Source organism: Bufo gargarizans, chromosome 2 (assembly GCF_014858855.1).
Source record: "Bufo gargarizans isolate SCDJY-AF-19 chromosome 2, ASM1485885v1, whole genome shotgun sequence".
Taxonomy (NCBI): domain Eukaryota; kingdom Metazoa; phylum Chordata; class Amphibia; order Anura; family Bufonidae; genus Bufo; species Bufo gargarizans.
Window position 1 is genome coordinate 471,361,680 of NC_058081.1, and position 21,373 is coordinate 471,383,052.

The window sequence follows — 21,373 nt, forward strand, 5'->3', positions numbered from 1 at the left end:
GAATATGAGCAAGATAACAAAGGCATAGACAACCACCAAATACTCTGGGATGCGGGGAAGTCAGTGCTCCGAGGACGGATCATGGCATATATGTTCGGTAAGCGCAAAGTGATAAAGGAAAAGTTGAGCCAGTTGAGTAATGATCTTAGAAAGGCGTACTCCTTTTTTCAAGCCGTCCCCACAAATAATTCTCGTACAAGTTGGCAAAACGCTAAAATAGAATATGAGGCCTGGCTTAAGAAATGGGATAGTTTTGCCACCACAAGATGGGAAGCACATCTTTACCGCTATGGTAACAAGGCAGGTAGATTATTGGCAAGGCTGGCGAAAGGGCAAAGAGGGACATCTACTATTCACTCCCTTAAAGGGAAAAATGGAGCAGTGACTTCGCATCCAGGAGAAATCAACAAAATACTGGGAGATTTTTACGAAGATCTGTATGCAGTAAATCCCTCTCAGAATAAAGGTGGTAGAAGTTGGTTAGCAGGAGCTCAGATGCCTAAACTATCGGCGGAGGACAGGGAAACGTTGAATGCCCCGGTCTCCACGGAAACAGTAATTGCATATATTAAAAACCTGAACTTGGAAAAGGCACCGGGGCCTGATGGATATGCTGGGGAATTTTATAAACTAATAGCCCAAGATATAGCGCCAACTCTTGCTCAGATATATTCAGGGTATATGAAGGGTGATCCAATACCGTCATTAACCAATACAGCCTACATTAAAGTTCTTCCGAAGCCCGGAAGGGATCCCACAGACCCAGCCTCATATCGTCCGATTTCCCTCATTAATGTAGATCTCAAAATCATTTCTAAGATACTAGCTGATAGACTGTCAAACCTGCTACCTAAATTGATTTTATCGGCTCAGGTGGGATTTGTGCAGGGTAGGTCGGCAGTGACGAACATTAGAAAAGTTTTGCTGGCATTGGACGAGGTGAAGTTGAGACCCTCTTCCCATTCATTCCCAGCCATAGTATCTATTGATGCGGAAAAAGCATTTGATGGCGTGGACTGGGGGTGGATGGGAGAGGTATTGGACAATATGGGTTTCGTGGGACCGTTTAGAAAATTCCTGAATGGAGTTTACTCAGATCCTCAGGCTAGAGTAGCCACGCCAGGATTTTTGTCCAGAGCTATTCACTTAGGTAAAGGGACGAGGCAGGGATGTCCGCTCTCTCCACTCCTCTTCAATCTGGCACTGGAGCCTTTATCTAGACGGATTGAGAAGGACAACAAACTAGAAGGGATAAAGATAGGTAAGTCCGGGAAGAAGGTGGTAAAGCATGCGCTTTTTGCAGACGATTTGTTAGTATTCTTGGAGAATCCGCATAGAGACATAGGGTACTTGATAGAATTATTGGAGACGTTTGGAACATTCTCGGGATTCAAGGTAAATACTGACAAATTGGAGCTGATGTTTATAGGACCTCAGGCCAAGAAAGCCCAAAAAAGAGCATTAGGACTTCCCCTGCGGTTGGCCAATCATTCGATTAAATACCTAGGCATACATGTAGGAAGCACGCCTGACTCATTATATTCATTGAATTACCCACCATTAATCAAAAAAATTCTAGCAGATATAGGGAGATGGTCGTCCTTGCCACTATCCTTGGGAGGGAGGTGTCAACTTTTAAAAATGATGAGTATAGCCCAACTCCTGTACCCCATACAAACAATCCCTATCCTACTTAAACATAAGGACGTAGAAACCCTGGAAAAGGCATTTAGGTCATTTCTGTGGAGGGGGAAAAAGTGTCGAATCTCACTGGCATAACTGCAATTGCCAAAAATTTTAGGGGGTCTTAACTTCCCGGACATAAGAGCGTACAATTTAGCTAGTCTCCTAAGGCACAGCATAGATTGGATATATGCAATTTTATACGAATACCACCTTGGTCACTGACAGCGTTGCTGCACACTGGATATGGGGCCATGCCTCCTGAGGTAAAGGGTAGTCTTCTGATAAAAGATACGGTGGCAAGCTGGAAGGCGATACGCAAATTATTTTCACTGCTTTTCAGTGTGTCCAAACACATGAGCATCTGGGGTCATCCAGAATTCCCAGCGGGGAGTGAAGCTAAACATTTTCAGAATTGGAAAGACTTGGGGATAGGTAAGGTACGGGATCTTTGGGATGCACAGACAGGCAGTTACCTTAAGTACGAGGACTTCATTGTGAGATTTCCTGCACTACGCAACCAACATCCATTAGCATTTTCACAAATTAAAGATTTTTTAAACTAAACGGGTAATTAACCTAACCAGAGAAATGGGGCTAAAAGACTTCGACTTACTTACAGGCCAGGGACTCAGGAAGAAGTCACTCTCTGAGCTATACGGGGGCTTGAGGGAGAAGAAGCAAAGGCAGATAGCAGAAAGCCTATTCTCTAAATGGAAGAAAGAATTCCCACTTATAGACATACAAAAAATGATACTGAAAGGATGGGAGACAGTTAGAAGGGTGACACCAAACGAAGGATGGAGAGAGACATACTTCAGGATGATGCACAGGGCAATTTATGGCTTTCACTTTGCCCCTCGGTTGCTCCAAACAGATAGAATCTTGAAATGTCCAAAGTGTCAAGAGACAGGTACGGACTTGTATCATGGGATATGGTCATGTCCGGAGACGGAGAGGTTCTGGAAACAGATCATTTTTCAAATTAAAAATCACTTGAAAATAGAAATTTTGCTTGTGCCGGAGCTCCTAATATTCCAGGTAGCTCCCGAGGGACAAAGGATAACCCGTTGGTGCATTTACTGCTGCTAGCTGCCAAGAGATGTATATTTAGGGAGTGGCTTCAACCTAAAACACCCTCAATGGATGCAGTTTTCTTACATACTAAGTCATGCTTTTTGCTGGAAAGGGCAGAGGCAGAACAATTTAAAGGAAAGAGGGTTAATGCTTTCTTTAGTAGATGGGAGCCTTTCATAAAGGTAGCCCTGACCAACACTGAATTGCTGGAGACTATGCAACCATTCACAGGTTCAGAGTGGTATCTGAAAAGAAAATTAGCTAATACCTTAGGGACGTTACAGGTAGACTGAAGAAATAGAAAATAACCTGGCTTTTTGAAGGTATCGAACCATATAGTAGACCTGTGGTGAAAGGGGGGGAGGGAGGAAGGGTCAGTTGGGGTTTGTTGCAATAAAGTTTGGGGTTAATGCTATATAGAAAATGAAAGTGGATAGTCATGAAACCGAAAAAAGAAAAAGGTTTTGATACAATGAGGTGAACCATGAGGTCATAGGACAACTGTACTATGAAAGATGAATAGTATATATGCTATTACATGAGCATTCAGGAATTCAAACTGTATACAGATTGCCGTGTAATGAATATGAAATTTTGCATCTTGCAGGATTACTGTCACTGTAATTGTATTTGCGATATGATGTCACTAAGTTGTAACTGAATCTGACTTGTCTACTTCAATAAAAAGGATATTTGAAAAAAAAAACAACAACTAGAAAACCATGTCTCTGCAGGTACTTCAAGAGTTGAAATGATATAATCTCTGTCAGTTGTTAAACAGGTTTCAAACTTTCTAGCACATGCTTCTGCAGATATGGTTAGTCTGTTGTCTAATGCGACATGTTGAGCTAAATGGTTCAGATAATGACCGGTGACTTGGGGTCCAAGAGCAGACTCTATTCTATCTATGTGAAGGAGATAGATTATTTGGTTCTGCCCTGGATGATATTCTAGAGAAGGCATCCGAAAAGAAAAAAGGATTACCCTCTGAGTCTAGGTTCTACCAACAGAGGAGCTCCTATCGTACTCAAGGAACTAGTAGACAAGACCAGAAAAAGAGAATCCTCTGAGCGGTGGCAGTCTGGGAGGGGTAGAGGAAGAGGACTTCTATTTAACCCCGACAGCACAAATAAGAACTCTCAGTGATGCCCGGATTCCGGCCAGCAGCAGGCTAAGAAAATTTCATCAGGAGTGGAAGAACATCACCTCCTCCACTTGGGTCCTAAACAGAATTCACTTTGGTTACAAGATGGAGTTTGTGACACTGCCGTCGTATAAATTTCTATTAAGCAGACCTTTGACAAACCCACAAAAACAGGGAATATTGGAAAAAGAAATATACTTCCTAGCACAGAAACAGGAACTAATTCCAGTTACATCATCTCAAGTAGGTCGGGGGTTTTACTCCCCAATTCTCTTAGTCAAGAAATCCAGTGGAACCTTCCGGTTTATAATCAATCTCCTCAGCAAGCAAGCAGACTATTGTCTGCATGATCGGGGTGTCCAATAAACCCTTAATGACGGAGGTATCCAGCCATTTTCATCAGAAAAGCAAGATGATAGTCCCCTATCTGGACGACTTCTTACTAGTTGCTCCATCAAAAGAGATGTTACTAAACCAATTACAGATAATGACAACAACCTTTTCCTACCTGGGATGGATAGTAAACCAAGAAGTCGGACCTGATTCGGGCACAAGAGAAGATGTTTCTGGAAGTACTCTTAGACTCAAGGACACTATCCTCCTTTCTTTTCCCGAAGAAGCAGGGCCGGATAATCGGGACAATACAGGCCTTTCGGATGACAAGATCTTCATCCACAAGGTTCTGGGGCTGCTTACATAGACAATTCCCTTAATCAGATGGGCTCAGGCTCACTCAAGGTCTCTTCAGTCTTTTCTGGGACAAAAAGAAGACCTCTTTAGACAGGAGACTAGGGATTCCTAACCATGTAAAGAACTCTCGATGCTGGTGGTTGATAAGATACTGGCGTCTGGAAAACCCTATGGTGGTCACCACTGATGCAAGTAGTCAAGGTTAGGATGCCCATTCAAATCAGATGGTCTTTCAGGGCACTTGGAAAAAGGACTTGTCTCAATCATCTTCAAACCTACGAGAACTGTCAGCGATCCTCTTGGCTCTAAAGAGATTGGAACCCATCTTAAAATCAAGAAAGAGGGCTGCCAACCCCAGAGGGTCTTAGTTTGCATTCCACAAGAGCCGTATCTACATCATGTTCTGAAGATGCTTCAGCCTTCCTATAGCAAATTTGCCGAGCAGCAACTTAGGGCATTCCATCTCCCTTTTCGGACATTACAAGCTGGGCATTCAGAAAAATGAGCAATTGGCATTTGGGAAGAAAGTTGTTTCTGTTTCTGTCCCTCCCTAAAATTAGGTTTCTCTGCAAATTCTTATATGGTGCCGTTGTGGAGGTGTTAGATAAAGATGAAAATCCGGTTAACCTCCACAACGGCACCAGGTATTCCCACCCTATTTTTGAGATGTTATGATTAAGTTCGTGATTAAACATTTGTTTTTGATTTTGTCTATTGTGTAAGAGGAGGAGGCTTTTGATTTTGGACTTCTATGTCGTTTCCTGTCCCTTGAGAGGCAGGGAGATCCTCATATGGTGCTGTTGTGGAGGTTAATGGAAAATCCTATTCCCGGGAAGAGTAATTCTCATCTTTTTTATTTCTCTTTGTTGCTCATCATAAATTCATTTTCCAGCAGTCTTCTACATTGAACTCTCGTCCAGACCATAGCTGGAGTAGATTTCAGTTATAAATGATGGTAAATATGTCGGAGCTGATGGCCATAAAGAGGCAAAAGCTTAGAAATGCCACTTGCACCTAAATTTTGAGTTGTTTTTGGTGTAGAGGACACAGCAAACATGTAACATTTGATAAATTCGGTGCAAATTATGCCAACAGAAACTCAAGAAAAGCTGACTTCAAATAGTCCCTTCATGATAAATCCCTCATCATTTTCAGGATCTCTGCTTGGTGCCAGTGAAAACTATTCTATTCTATATGCTGAAAACCAGTACAAACCTACTGAAATATTACTGTAATTGTATCCAGTTTAGCCAGTTCTATACATAAGGTGCTCCTGGCTGATAAATTTTACCTGCATTGATATTTGCGTTCATAGGATTATATCGACTGGATGCAATTGTAACAGATCCTCCATTGTGATAAGCATTTGGTCCATATTGGCTTTCAGTCAATCCCTGGTTGTCTACAAGATGTTTCTGTACACTGACAGACGGCAAAGATCTTGAAAATTAAACACAAAGGGGGAGATTTATCAAACTTGGTGTAAAGGAAAATGGGCTTAGTTGCCCATAGCAACCATTTAGATTCCACCTTTCATTTTTCTTCCTTTTGGTTTTCCTTTACACCAGTTTTGATAAATATCCCCCTTTCACATTAGAAAGTTGCAGAACATTTTATTATACAGTTATTAAATGGTTTAAAAAAAAAATCAAATAAACATCACTCCCTGATGGTCTTTGCTTACAAGCTGCCAGCACTTGACTTTTGCTGCCAATCGGTGGCCTCAGCAGTCATGTGACTTACTACAGGCATCATTGCTCTGCCATTAGTCATGATGCAAGTTGGTATGGCACGTGTCCGCCAAGGCTAGTAAATTGGCTGCAACAGTCAAGTGCGGTTTGTTATCGCTGACAAGATCGTAAACCATGACCAACTGGCACCTCCAAAAATGTTTTATTATTTTAGACTATATCGTATGACCCCTTTATATACAGAGCTGGGTGCTTGCTCTGCCCTCTCATTCCATGTTGGTTGACTTTCAGGATGAGCGTGCAGACCATCAGAAACTGCTTCAGCGTAGAGACCGGGTTCCGCTTGTCCGATGACCAACTTGTCAATCACTTTCCTAATCACTATGAGCTCACCAGGAAGGATCTGATGGTGAAGAACATCAAGAGATACAGGAAAGAACTGGAAAAAGAAGGTAGCCCACTCGCAGAGAAGGACGAAAATGGCAAATATCTATACTTAGGTGAGTGAAAAATTCGGAGTTTGCATCATATGAGCTGAAAAGCTGTTCCCATCTGACGTGACTATTTCTGCTTATTCTTGGTGGAAAGCTGGCATCTAGGGGCGATGTTGGGCAGTTATTCTTGTTTCTTATAATTTCACCATCCCGGCACAACATTAAATTGGTAAAGAGCTTATTCATGTAAGAGTATTTGTAGAAAAATCTTATTACTAGTGCAGGCTGAGATAGGTAATGGCATGATCGGACTGCTAACTATCAGCAGGCCACTGAGAACAGTGATTGGCTGCACTAAACAGTAGTAGACCGCTGAGGACAGTGATTGGCTGCAGAACTCAGGTGCCGTATCCAGGCACGTCACCGCTGCTGTTTTAGTAGTGACAGGAGTACCAGGCCTTCTCTGCAGAGGATGGTGCTGGCGAAAGAGTATAACGTTTTTTGTTTTGTTTTTTTAACCATTTTACGTCTGAGATTTTTAATTATCTTAGACAACCCTTTTTAGCTGGCTATACACTTTAGATAAAGCCCAGTTGAATCTGCAAATTTATGTCAGAATCACAATAGTGTTGTGTAGGAGGGTAGCCATGCATTCTCCATACACCTGATGACATGATCTTTTCCTCTGCCAGGAGTTAAAGGGGTCGGCCCATCTCATATATTGGGGGCATATCGCTAGGATATGACTCCAATGTCTGATAGGTGCGGGTCCCACCTCTGGGGCCTGCACCTATCCCCAGAAAAGAGGCCACAAAGTGAAAGAGAGCGGACCGCGCACTTTGCGGGCTCCATTTAAGAGATAGGTGCGGGTCCCACCTCTGGGACACTCACCTATCAGACATCGGGGGCATATCCTGCCCATATGCAGTCCGCTCTGCTTCTCTTTGCGGGACATGCACCTATCAGACATTGGGGGCATATCCTAGCGATATGCATCCAATGTGTGAGATGGTCCAGCCCCTTTAAGCATTTACAGGTATCTGTGGCAGTGACTTATCTCCCTCTTCCTAGGCCAAGCAAGCACATGTACTGGGGAATCGGTAGAGTTAGCTGCCTGCCAAAAGAGCGTTCAGCCGATGGCTACCTCATGTGTATGGTCCTTTTTATTACATCTTGCTCATATTTTAATACCCTTGTGAAAAATCACAGTACAATGCCCACATAACAGCCCATATTTGCCCTAGCAGCTAGCAGTGTAGAATTCCATTCATTTCAATGAAGGGTGCAGTCAGGCAGAAAACAGCTGTAATAATATGGTAAGACTTGTCGTTTCGCTAATGCTTTAATCTCTTTGTGTCCTTATGCTCTTGTAGATTTTGTGCCGGTCACCTTCATGCTTCCAGCTGATTATAACTTATTTGTAGAAGAATTTCGGAAAAATCCGTCCAGCACCTGGATCATGAAACCCTGTGGAAAAGCCCAGGGAAAAGGGATATTTCTCATCAATAAGCTCTCACAGATTAAGAAGTGGTCTAGAGACAGCAAGACTTCCTCGTAAGTACTAGAAGACGCCTCCATCACTTTACACATGGGCTGCTGCTGCTCTGCTACATTAGGGTACATCCACACAGAGCGTAAGCGAGGCTTAAAGTACCAGCAATGAGCGTAATCGGGTGGCTTTCAAATCCGCAACCTGTCAATTTCTGCTGCCGATTTCCACTGCGCATTCCATCCTTTGCAATGTAGAGGGTGAAATCGGTGGCAAATCTGCATCCAAATCCCCCAGCTCTGTATCTGCGGAAAAAAAGTTGTTAGCATGCTTTCCACTGTGTTTTATGTCCTATGTGGACATACCCTTAAATATATTATAATATAATAAAAATAAATAATATAATTAATTTGAGCTCATAGTATTTTTCTATTGACAATGAGTTGTAATTTTCTTGGAACATCAGCGTTAACTCTGATGTTGGCCCTCAACATCACCCCCCAGCAAACGTAATCTCGGGGGCCTAACATGACTATGTCTATCAGACTGTGCCACAAACGCCACTTAATAGACAACCCGTCACTAGTACTGTGATAGGCCATAATGCAGTGGTATGCAAGATATACCAGTGCATTTTAAAAGCCTGCTGTACAGTTACGTCGTAGTGCTGAAACTGAATCATGATAGTAAGTTGTCGAGTGAGAAAGGGTTAATGTCATTTACGACTGCACCATTACCCCAGCAGGGAATCTCCGAAAGTAATGTTGTGTCAAGAAACTAAATAGGAACATCCGTATGCAGTATGCTCCTCAGCTCCCCCTAGTGGTGGCAACCAGTATTTTATCATTTAAAATAACCCCCTTTGCCTGAAAAGCTGGGCTGCATGTTGCTGTATATGTATAATTAGCCAGGTAAATGGCTGAACATTGTTCTTTCAGGTTTGTCTCACAGTCTTCTAAGGAAGCTTATGTTATTTCCTTATATATCGATAATCCCTTACTGATCGGTGGGAAGAAATTTGATTTACGTCTGTACGTGCTTGTGACTACATACCGGCCGCTCAAGTGTTACATGTAAGTATCGGTCATTATTAGACATGTTATATATACACACATATCTTCTAAAACTGGGAAATGCACCATAACTGTCCTCCAGATGGAAGGAAACAATCTCTCTAGTACCACCTTTAGGGGGCTAACTGCTAAGTCAATATTTGCCCTTTTAATACCTTTCCGCCCTGTGGCATAATTGTACAGTATGTTGTAATGACTAAGTCGTTCCCATGGGCCAATGTAGTGGCACAGGTGAGCACGCTGCATTCTCCACCTGGATGCGACGGCCACCTCACCAGGTTGGTCAAGGGACCCCCTTTCTCCACATAGGTGCAGGTCCCAGAGGTGAATCATGCTGTGGATATGCCATACCTTTCAAAGTTGTGAACGCCCTTTTAACACCACCTAAAAAAATAATAAAAGTTAATCGGTGAGTTATATGTTCTCCAAAATGATACAACAGAAGGCCTCAAAGCTAAAAGCAATGGCTCAGAGTAGGCTATGTATTTAAAGACAACCTGTCACTAGGTTGACCTCCCCTACACCACCACGTTATTCTGCGCTTTACTAGATTTATCATCATGCTTTTTTATACTGTTTCTTATTGCATTTTGCGCATCTGGGCGGTGTCGTTCCTTTGAATAGTCACACATTCTGGGCTGCAGTTACTCTCACTGTGCCTAAAAGGGGTATTCCGGTTATAACATGGTACTCCCTATTAGATCATGGGGGTCTGACTGCTGGGACCCCCGCCAATCACTAAAATGGGGGCCCTGTACCACGAAATGGATGGAGCATCTGGTTGAGCATGCACTAAACCACTGTATTCATTTTCCAAGGAACTGTGGGAAATACCAAAGTGCAGTGCTTGATTATTCCCAGCAGTTCTATAAAGAATGAATGGAATGGGACCGACATACTTGACCAACTGCCATATTCATTTCAGGGTAGGTGGCTCATGTTCTCTGGATGGGTGGGGTCCCAGCAGTCAGACCCCTATCCTCAGGAAAGGATAACTTGTTTTAATCAGAATACCCCTGGGGTCTTTGATAGGATAGTTATGGCCCTTATCTCTAAATCATTGATCTCCTTTACTTATGGTGATCTCTTGCTGAAGTGTGTTGGGGACCCGTTACATGGACTGAAAGATAAATAGGAAACTGATGTTGGGCCCCTAACAGACATCCAGTGGGAAAGTGTTCTGGCCTACACTCCGTCACTCTCTTTGTCGGTGGCACAGCGTAGGTCACAAATATTTTTGCTACACGGGGTGTATAGAACGCCTTCATTATTATGCAAAATGGGAATTCGGTCGGATGCTGGTTGTCCTAGATGTACCCATCTTGAGGCGGATACGGCCCATATGTTGTGGTCCTATCCGGCTCTCGCAGGTCTATGGTCTGGAGTTTACACCCTTTTGGAAGATGTCTATGATACCAAAGGTGCCCAGAGTTGGGCTCCTGGGTGGTGTGATGGATATTCCTACTACAAATAAAATACAGTTAACGCCTGCCAAGATTTTATATCTAACTAGGAAACTCATAGCTAAGTATTGGTTACAATCATCTGCTCCAGGATTAAACGTGGCAAATAATATGATTTACATGGAATGGAAAATATATGTGAAAAGGCAATATTAGGAAATTTGAGAAACAATGGACTGCTTGGATTGCACATCCGGGGCTTGCTACTGCGGCTCTGTTGCTGGCACTTAGAGGTTTCTAATTGGCCAGGGACTAACTGAGAGGTAGGGTACTGCACGGAAAGGGTATGGGGGGTGATAGGGGTCTTTGTTGGGAGGTGGTTATGTAAGTTTTGTGTACTTTTTGTGTTATGTACACCTTTGTATGTTAAAATCTTTTAATAAACAGATATGATGTAAACAAAAGAATACCCCTTTAGTTGACATTCCATAGAATTTCCTACATCATTAGAAGCCATGCTAAAATCTGTTGAGTTTGGGTTCCCGGGTAAGCGCAGTGAAACGCTGTGTACTTGCCTCGCCCTCAACACACTGCACATGCACCAAATCTCGCGTATTCAGTCTTTGGACCCTGTGCGCCAGGCAAAACTGATATACTGCATTATGCCTAGGGCAGGGCCTAAGGAGGCGGAGCATGACACAGATTCAGTAAGCACCAAAGAGAGCATGCCTGTGTCATGCTCCACTCACCAGGCCCTGCACTAGCTGCTAACCCCTTCTTACCATATTCTTTCCACACTAGGTACAAGCTTGGATTCTGCCGTTTCTGCACTGTAAAGTACACCCCGAGCACGAGCGAGCTGGACAATATGTTTGTGCATCTGACAAATGTTGCCATTCAGAAACATGGGGTAAGGAGATGGAATTACATACCAGAGCTGTGATTGCTGTATGCTCGCCTTCTTTGGAAGGGTTTAGAAGTGTCTACAATAAGTGGTGGTTGTGAGGAATCTGAGGACTGCACAACCTGCATGTACTGTGCCAGATGTGGAATGCGGACTGGGAACTAAAAGTGGCCCTGTAAAGAAACGTAAAAGTGGCCCTATGTTGTAGGTAGGTCCGAACTGTCAGCGGCCTTGGCAACATAATGAGCCAGGGCTAGAGCAGTATGGGGCAGAGCAGTATGCCACCCCAGCTGAACCAAATACTACAGTGCAGCACAAAATACTGCCACCTGCTCCACTGTATACAACTGTATTACTGTCCCAAGGACATACAGTGCTGCCCATAATTATTCATACCCCTGGCAAATTTTGACTAAAAGTAACTTTTATTCAACCAGCAAGTAATTTTTTGACGGGAAATTACATAGGTGTCTCCCAAAAGATAATAAGACGATGTACAAGAGGCATTATTGTGGGGAAAAAAACATTTCTCAGCTTTTATTTGCATTTAAGCAAAAAGTGTCCTGTCCAAAATTATTCATACCCTTCACAATAATCAATAGAAAAGCCTTTATTGGCTATTACAGCAATCAAACGCTTCCTATAATTGCAGACCAGCTTTTTGCATGTCTCCACAGCTATTTTTGCCCATTCATCTTTAGCAATGAGCTCCAAATCTTTCAGGTTGGAGGGTCTTCTTGCCATCACCCTGATCTTTAGCTCCCTCCACAGATTCTCAATTGGATTCAAGTCTGGACTCTGGCTGGGCCACTCCAAAACGTTAATGTTGTCTGCTAACCATTTCTTCACCACTTTTGCTGTGTTTTGGGTCATTGCCATGCTGTCATGTCCACTGGTGCCCAAGGCCAAGTTTCTCTGCAGACTGCCTGATGTTGTCATTGAGAATCCTCATGTATTGCTCTTTTTTCATGGTGCTTTTACTGCGATTAGGTTCCCTGGTCCATTGGCTGAAAAACACCCCCAAAGCATTAGGTTCCCACCACCATTTTTGACACTGGGGATGGTGTTCTTTGGGTTGAAAGCTTCTCCTTTTTTACGCCAAATAAAGAAAACATCATTGTGACCAAACAATTACATATTTGTTTTATCTGACCATAACACAGAAGACCAGAAGTCTTCTTCTTTGTCCAGATGAGCTTTTGCAAAGGCCAAGCGAGCTTTTGTGTGCCTTATCTGGAGAAGTGGCGTCCTCCTTGGTCTGCATCCGTGGAACCCAGCAGTGTGCAGTGTCCGTTAGATTGTCTTCCTTGAGACATTGCCACCAGCAGAGCCCAGATTCACCAGGATGGCCTTGGTGGTGATCCTTGGATACTTTTTCACCTCTCTAACTATCTTCCTGGCCAGCACACGTGTCACTTATGGCTTCCGACCACGTCCTCTGAGATTTTCCACAGTGCGGAACATCTTGTATTTTTTAATAATACTTTGCACTGTAGCCACTGGAACTTGAAAGAAAACATTTAGAAATGGCCTTGTAGCCCTTTCCTGACTTGTGAGCAGCCACAATGCACAGCCACAGGTCCTCACTAAGCTCCTTTGTCTTAGCCATGACTGTCCACAAACCAACTGCAGAGAGCTGCTGTTTTTCACCTGTTGAGTTGATTAAAACAGCTGTTCCCAATTAATCAGGGTAATTAGGATGCTTTAGAACAGCGTGGACAATTTGGAATGGTATAGAAATTTTGATTTTCCCACAGACTGTAACAGTTTGAGAAGGGTTTGAATAATTTTGGACTGGACACTTTTTGCTCAAATGTAAATAAAAGTTGAGAAATGTTTTTCTCCACAATAATGCCTCTTGTACATCGTCTTATTATCTTTTGGGAGACACCTATGTCATTTCCTGTCAAAAAATTACTTGCTGGTTGAATAAAAGTAACTTTTAGTCAAAATTTGCCAGGGGTATGAATAATTATGGACAGCACTGTAGATACAGTTGAATTCAGGAGGACACATGCGGCTCCTGGCCAGGTGCGTAGGAGAGAATCGGACCATTATGTTACCCGGGTAGCGGCTGTGAGGAGGGCTTGGGTGGCCCTCCTAGGCATCGGTACACCAGGAAATCTCCCTGTAGAGTCTATGGCCAATCCATATAAAGGTTTAATGGAATAAAGGTTCGGTGCTTTAGAAAGCATAGAAAATATATGAAGAGACCCCAGCCGTCTTCTTCCAGTACATTACCGCCATGCCGGCAGCTTTTTGCTAGGTTATGAGATGCCTTTCTTTCTTCCAGGATGACTACAATCACGTCCACGGCGGGAAATGGACAGTCAGTAATTTACGTCTGTACCTGGAGAGCACGAGAGGACGAGAAGTCACTCATAAACTGTTTGATGAAATTCACTGGATAATTGTGCAGTCCCTGAAGGCAGTAGCGGTGAGTCAGTCAGTTATGCTGGTCTGGGAATCCAGGCACCTCTCAGGGCACGCTGATACCAGCTGAAGGTTACTAGCATCATTATACGTAATGAGTCCGACTGCTGAGATTCTCAATTATGCTAATTACTAATTGAAATATAGATCAGCAAATGGACCATACTGATCAGAGCAGGAGCAATGTGATATCATCATAATCATAGTCATGGACATTGATATCTAGACATTTATCTCATCTATCTATATGATCATGTAAGTAATGAAATCTATCTATTAATTCATGTCAGTTATACAGAGCACACTACCCATGAGCTGCCAGCAGGTGGCGGCAGTATGACAGCATGTAATGCCGTTTGTCACGCTGGGGCGCATTGGGAGAATATGGGTCTGACGCCAGAATATTATTACAGATGGTTTATGCGGTTGATGGTGAACTCTATCTAGAATATAATTATAAGCTGCTGAGCAAGTTTAGCTGCCCACATATTTTTGTGGTTACCTGTAACCCATGTACATGTGTTTTCTAGAAGTGGAGACGGTTAACTACAGGGTCTGCAGTCAATTACAGCAGGGGTTTTGGATCCCGTCAAAGAAACAAGCCTCAAATCACTGGGTTGGGGCCGAAATGGGGCCAGTTGTGGAAGAAGCTGGAACTGAAAACCAAACGTATACTGCATCCTAAATATATATTACATATTTCTGCTAGTTGGTGTGTAATGAAATACATTTTTATGGGTTGACTGTCATCTTGCCCACTCCTAAATATTAGACTTGTTGTTTATAAGACATTGCTGGGTATGTTTAGTCTTGGAAGAACACAAGATAATGGCCCAAGATCTACTCAAGTCTCAGGTTTTTTTCAATAGTGATCCTTGGCCCACAGTCTCAGCTGCAGAAGCTGAAGACTTCTAGGTCTGATGGCCTCCTTCTCTAAAGCACTCCTTGCATTCAGGACGGTCTGCCTTAGGAAGATTTACAGGGGTACCAACCAATTCGGAGCTGCTGAATTGAGCCAGAACAAGTCATCTGAATTACTACTGTCTGGTTGAAGCTTTCCCTGGCAAAATCACGGGTTTTCTGCCGGTGCTGGGAGCAGGACCCAGAGGAACATCTAATCAACCATTTTAAAAGGGGATATCTGTGATGATATATATTTTTTAAATTAGTTGCAAAGGTAGAAACAGACAATTCTTGGACTTGCTGTCAGTGGGCTCTTTCACACCTGCGTTCTTGTCTTCCGGCATAGAGTTCCGTCGTCGGGTATCTATGCCGGAAGAATCCTGATCAGTTTTATCCTAATACATTCTGAATGGAGTGAAATCCGTTCAGGATGCATCAGGATGTCTTCAGTTCCGGAACGGAACGTTTTTTGGCCGGAGAAAATACCGCAGCATGCTGCGCTTTTTGCTCCGGCCAAAAATCCTGAAGACTTGCCGCAAGGCCGGATCCGGAATTAATGCCCATTGAAAGGCATTAATCCGGATCCGGCCTTAAGCTAAACGTTGTTTCGGCGCATTGCTGGATACAACGTTTAGCTTTTTCTGAATGGTTACCAGGGCTGCCGGGACGCTAAAGTCCTGGCAGCCATGGTAAAGTGTAGCGGCGAGTCAGGGCGCCCCACGTGCATGGATGACGTGATCGCATGGCACGTCATCCATGCGCATGGGGCGCTCTGACGTCACTCTGGAGCGCCCCGGGAGCCGCACGGACTGTAAGTATACCGCTCCCCCGCTCCTACTATGGCAACCAGGACTTTAATAGCGTCCTGGCTGCCATAGTAACACTGACGGATCCGTCTTCAAATGCTTTCAGTACACTTGCGTTTTTCCGGATCCGGCGTGTAATTCCGGCAAGTGGAGTACACGCCGGACCTGGACAACGCAAGTGTGAAAGAGAAAATGCTACAATCAGCCTCTCGACAGCCTGAAAGGGCTGATAACAATACCTAGAAATATACCTAAGCCTAGAATTACACTTATGTGACATCTCTATGGACGTTAGAAGTAGCCCCTTTTATTTTTACAGCACATTATTCTCATAGCTCAATTTAAAACAGCAGGTCCCAAGTTGTGGATAGAAAATTGTCTGCCAAATCCCAGAAAGACAGGGCTGGTTAGAAGTCACTGTACTTGGCGATTTAGTCTAGTGTGTTAACCACAATCTCTTGTCTGGTGGAGTTATGCTGAAGAAAGCTGGCAGCTGGAACATAGGCTCACAGGCGTCCATGGTAATCTGACCACTTGTGGTCTAGATCCTTGGCCCTTGAGCACGTTTCCTGGCCAGTGAAGAGTTAATAACATGCTACTGACACCTAGATATAGGCTTTTATCATTTTTAGCCATGTGCGGGCTGAGTTACCGCTGCATGTGATGTACTATGATCTGGAAGGAGGATTTAGTATCAGGGATCACATTGCAGTCATTACATGAGAAACCTCCTCCGGATGCCTCAGCCCTTTGAAGGTTTGCTATGGCTAGAACCGTGGACATCATCTTCACCATCATTATTTTATTTATTTATTGTCTATTACCTATTGTATTAATGTGCTGGGTTGGCAGGAGAATGGGGCAATCCTAGTACATTCTATAATGAAACAAGTATGGGAAATATATCACGTTGCTGCTTGGACTCTTGGGTGTACCCGCGCCCCTCTGTCACCCACCTGTACGTGGTCTAGTGACAGCTCTATGCCTTCAAAGCTTAAGTCTTTGGTGCATGCCACACTGGTCTGGGGTCTGCAGTTCCATTTTGGGTCTGGTATGGGGGTCTCACTTTATTTAGGTCTGCATTAATTAAAAAGGTTTTCTGAGATTTTTTAACTGATGACCAATACTCTGGATAGGTTATCAGTATCTGATCGGTTGGGGTCCGCCAATTAGCAGTTTGAGAAGGCTTTGGCTCTCACAGTAGCACTGCAGCCTTCTTTCTGCCTTTGCTAGGCTGGTGACGTCACGTTCATCCGTCCATGGCCTAGGACAGGGGTAGGCAACATCCGGCTCCCAGCTGTTGTGAAACTACAATTCACAGCATGCTCCATTCATTTCTATGAGAGTTCTTAGAAGAGCAGAGCAAGTATGCATACTGGGAGTTGTAGTTTCCCAACAGCTGGGAGCCGGAGGTTGCCTACCCCTGGCCTAGGAGCAGCTCGGCCTCATAGGAGTAAATGGGGCTGAGCGGTGATACCAAGCACAGCCGCTATACAGTGTACAGGGCTGTGCTTGGTGAGCTTGCTGATGCAAGCGCCGCAGCCTTCTCAAACAGCTAATCAGCGGGGGTCATGGGTGTTGAACCCCCACCAATCAAATAATGATGACCTACTCAGAGGATAGGTCATCAGTTAAAAAAAAATCTTGGAAACCCCATTTAATGGATCTGGGGTCTGAAATAATTTTCTGGTCTTGTCTGGATTAAAGGTGTTTTCTAGGCTTTATAAAAACCGTGGGGGAATTTATCAAAGCTGGTGTAAAGTAGAACTGGCTTAGTTGTCCATAGCAACCAGATTCCACCTTTCATTTTCACAGCTCCTTTGAACGATGAAAGATGGTATCTGATTGGTTGCTATGGGCAACTAAGTCAGTTTCCTTTGCAAATGCAGCTTTAACAGCAAATGGCTTGTGATCTCAGTGATTGAGGCAATCCCCTCCTCCTATACAGGTGCATCTCAATAAATTAGAATATCATCAAAAAGTTAATTTATTTCAGCAATTCAAGTGAAAAAGTCAAACTCCTATATTCAGTACATAAAGAGGGATTTATTCGAAGTGTTTATTTCTTTTAATGTTGATGATTATGACACATCTAATATAAACCAAAAAGTTAGTACGGTATATCAGAAAATTACAATAGTATATAAGACCAATTAAAAACACGATTTTTAATACAGAAATGTTGGCCTACTGAAAAGTGTGTACAGTAAATGCAGTCAGTACTTGGTCAGGGCTCCTTTTCCATGAATTACTGCATCAATGCGGCGTGGCGTGGAGGCGATCAGCCTGTGGCACTGCTGGTGGTATGGAAGCCCAGGTTGCGGCCTTTCGCTCATTTACATTGTCGGGTTTGGTATTTCTCATCTTCCTCTTGACAGTACCCCATAGAGGTGAGTTTGCTGGACAATCAAGCACATTGATACCATGGTTATTAAACTAGGTATTGGTACTTTTGGCAGTGTGGGCAGGTGCCTAGTCTTGCTGGAAAATTAAATCAGCATTTCCATAAAGCTTGTCCTTCCAGTCAACTTTCCATTAGTATGCTCGCATACAGCACTCTGTGAACAGCCAGCTTCTTTAGCAGTAGCCTTCTGTGGTTTACCCTCCTTGTGGCGGGTGTCTTCTGGACAACTGTTAGGTCAGCAGTCTTCCCCATCATTGTGTAGCCTACTGAACCAGAGGGAGCATTTAGGCTAGGGCTACACGACGACATGTGTGGAGCGACAAAAAGGGTACAACTACACTACAACGTGTCGCACCCATGTCGCGCTACATTTTTACAACTGTGACACAATTGTCGTGTCCCAGTTGCAGGATGTTGCAGTTCAACCCCATTGACTATCATTATAAAAACTGTAGCGAGACATGAATGTCACATGACACTTGTCGCTGTGTAACCCTAGCCTAAAGGCTAAGGAAACCTTTGGAGGTGTTTTGTGTTGATTAGCTGATTATAGTTTGACACCATGAGTCTACAATATTGAACTTTTTCACAATATTCAGATTTTCTGAGATACTGACTTTTGGGATTTCATTAGCTGTAAGTCATAATATTTAACCCCTTAAGGACACAGGGCGTACCGGTACGCCCTATTTCCCGAGTCCTTAAGGACCAAGGGCGTACCGGTACGTCCTGACTTAAAATCGGCATTCCGGCGCCGCGGGGGTTAATCGGAACGGGATTTCGGCTGAAATCATTCAGCCGGCATCCCGTAACAACGCAGGGGGGGGTCATTTGACCCCCCCGTATCGGCGATCGCAGAAAACCGCAGGTCAATTCAGACCTGCGGTTTTCTGCGTTTCCGGTCCATTCGGGTGTCCGGTGACCCGATGAACCGGAAAAAGACTGCGATCGGTGGCGTAATTATACACCACCAATCGCAGTCCGAGGATTTGAGGAGGCGGTGCTGGCCCTGGTGCTGAACACTGCTGTCCAGGGTGCTGATTGGTGCAGGGGAGAGAGGCGCGAGATTCAAACTTCCTGCGCTCCTCTCTCCCCTCCTCTTCCTGTTCTGCACGAGCACCCGGCAGCATCGTCCAGCACCAGCTCCTGTGTCCCCCTAATCGCCATCCATCACCCTCCTGCACCCATCGCCACCCAGGTAGGTTAGGGTCAGTGAGGGAGAGGCATCGTTAGGCAGGGAAAGAAGGGAAAAGTTAGTTAGGAAAAAAAAAAAAAAAAAAAAAAAAAAAAAAACTTAACTTTTACACAAAACTTTTTTTGATCCATCTATCAGACCCCAGACCCCCCCCTGCCACTTGCCCCCCCCTACCAGCCCCCCACCACCACCAGCCCCCCCACCCCCTCCACCCATCCCCCCACCACTCCCCCCAACCCCCCCCCCCCCCCCCCCCACCACCACCACTAGCCCCCTCACCACCACTTTTTTTTCTGCGTTCGCTGACTGGTCGGCACTTTTTAGCGTCCGTCCACTGTTAGCGCATCGCCTGCCCCACCGCTGATCAGCGTTGTACCGCTAATCAGCAACTTTTTTTTTTTTCCTAACACTTGCCCTTTTTTCCTTTTTTTAGTACGCGAACACCCGTTGCCCCCACACACACGCACATATAATAAAGTTTTACACACACGCACACCTACACGCACACACACCCATGGCCCGCCGGGTGTTCTCGGCCGAGGAGGCATATGCCCAGATTGCCTCCGACTCCGAGAGCCCCAGTGAGGATGAGGATGACCCCACATTCCTCTTATCATCAGCATCCTCCTCATCATCATCGGATGACGATGAGCCACCAAGGCGGCGGAGACGCCGCCAGGCGGAGCCAGGGGCCGCACATGCTAGGGATCCTGTGGCCCACCCTAGTACGAGCCGCCCTGGGGTTCGTACTGGTTTCCCGGCCCACCAAATAAGTTCACCGGAGACCCCTGCCGATGAACTTAGCTGGTGTCCCCCAGTGGACTTTGAGCCTGAGATTCCGGATTTCGCTGGCAATCCTGGAATCCAGATTCCCACAGTGGGGTTTACTGAAATTGACTATTTTAGTTTTTTTTTCAGTAACCCACTGGTGAATTTGATGGTGGAGCAGACGAATCTGTACGCCCAACAGTTCGTCGCTCAAAACCCAGGCTCAGTTTTGGCTAGACCCGGTGGCTGGACGCCGGTCAGTGCAGCCGAAATGAGGACATTTTGGGGCCTCGTGCTGCATATGGGTCTAGTCCAAAAACCCAGTGTCAGGCAATACTGGAGTGGGGACGTCCTGTACCAGACCCCACTGTACAGTATGGTCATGACACGCTCCCGGTTTGAGGCCATCCGGAAATGTCTGCATTATTCCGATAATGCAGCATGTCCACCCCGAGGTGATCCTGCCTATGACCGGCTGTATAAGATACGGCCTGTCATCGATCACTTTGGGGCCACATTTCAGCAGGCCTACGTACCTGGAAGGGAGGTCGCGGTTGATGAGTCGCTCATTGCGTTCAAGGGGAGACTCAGTTTCCGCCAATATATTCCCACAAAGCGAGCGAGGTATGGCGTGAAGCTATACAAAATTTGTGAGAGTACCTCAGGGTACACTTACAAATTTCGTGTGTACGAGGGGCGAGATTCCCGTATTCAACCCCCAGAATGTCCCCCCACTCTGGGTGTTAGCGGGAAACTCGTGTGGGACCTTATGTACCCACTGCTGGATAATGGTTACCACTTGTACGTGGATAACTTTTATACCAGCATTCCCTTGTTCAGGTCCCTTGCCGCCAGATCTACGTTCGCTTGTGGGACCGTGCGGAAAAATCAGCGCGGCCTCCCTGCCTACCCCCTCCAGGTACCTATCCCCAGGGGTGAGACCCGTGCACTTACCAGTGGAAACCTGTTGCTGGTCAGGTATAAGGACAAGAGGGATGTCCTTATGCTGTCCACAATCCACGGTAACGGCACCACCCCAGTCCCTGTGCGAGGTACCGCGGCAACGGTCCTCAAGCCCGATTGTATCGTCGACTACAATCGGTATATGGGAGGAGTTGATCTCTCGGATCAAGTCCTCACGCCATATAACGCCATGCGCAAAACCCGGGCATGGTACAAAAAAGTTGCGGTCTACTTGGTGCAGGTTGCCATGTACAACTCTTTTGTACTATCCCGAAGCGCTGGCAGCACAGGGACATTCCTCCAATTCTATGAG

At 44.9% G+C, this 21,373-nt stretch overlaps 1 protein-coding gene across 1 annotated transcript in view; it reads left to right on the forward strand.

Annotated features, from left to right (window-relative positions):
• Positions 1–21,373, forward strand: part of TTLL1 (tubulin tyrosine ligase like 1) — a 52,496-nt gene that overhangs the window by 10,984 nt on the left and 20,139 nt on the right. Inside the window, exons 3-7 of the mRNA XM_044277849.1 lie at positions 6,577–6,785; positions 8,093–8,273; positions 9,147–9,281; positions 11,486–11,594; positions 13,882–14,025. Of these exons, the coding sequence (XP_044133784.1) occupies positions 6,577–6,785; positions 8,093–8,273; positions 9,147–9,281; positions 11,486–11,594; positions 13,882–14,025 (778 nt within the window). The remainder of the gene's footprint in view (positions 1–6,576; positions 6,786–8,092; positions 8,274–9,146; positions 9,282–11,485; positions 11,595–13,881; positions 14,026–21,373) is intronic.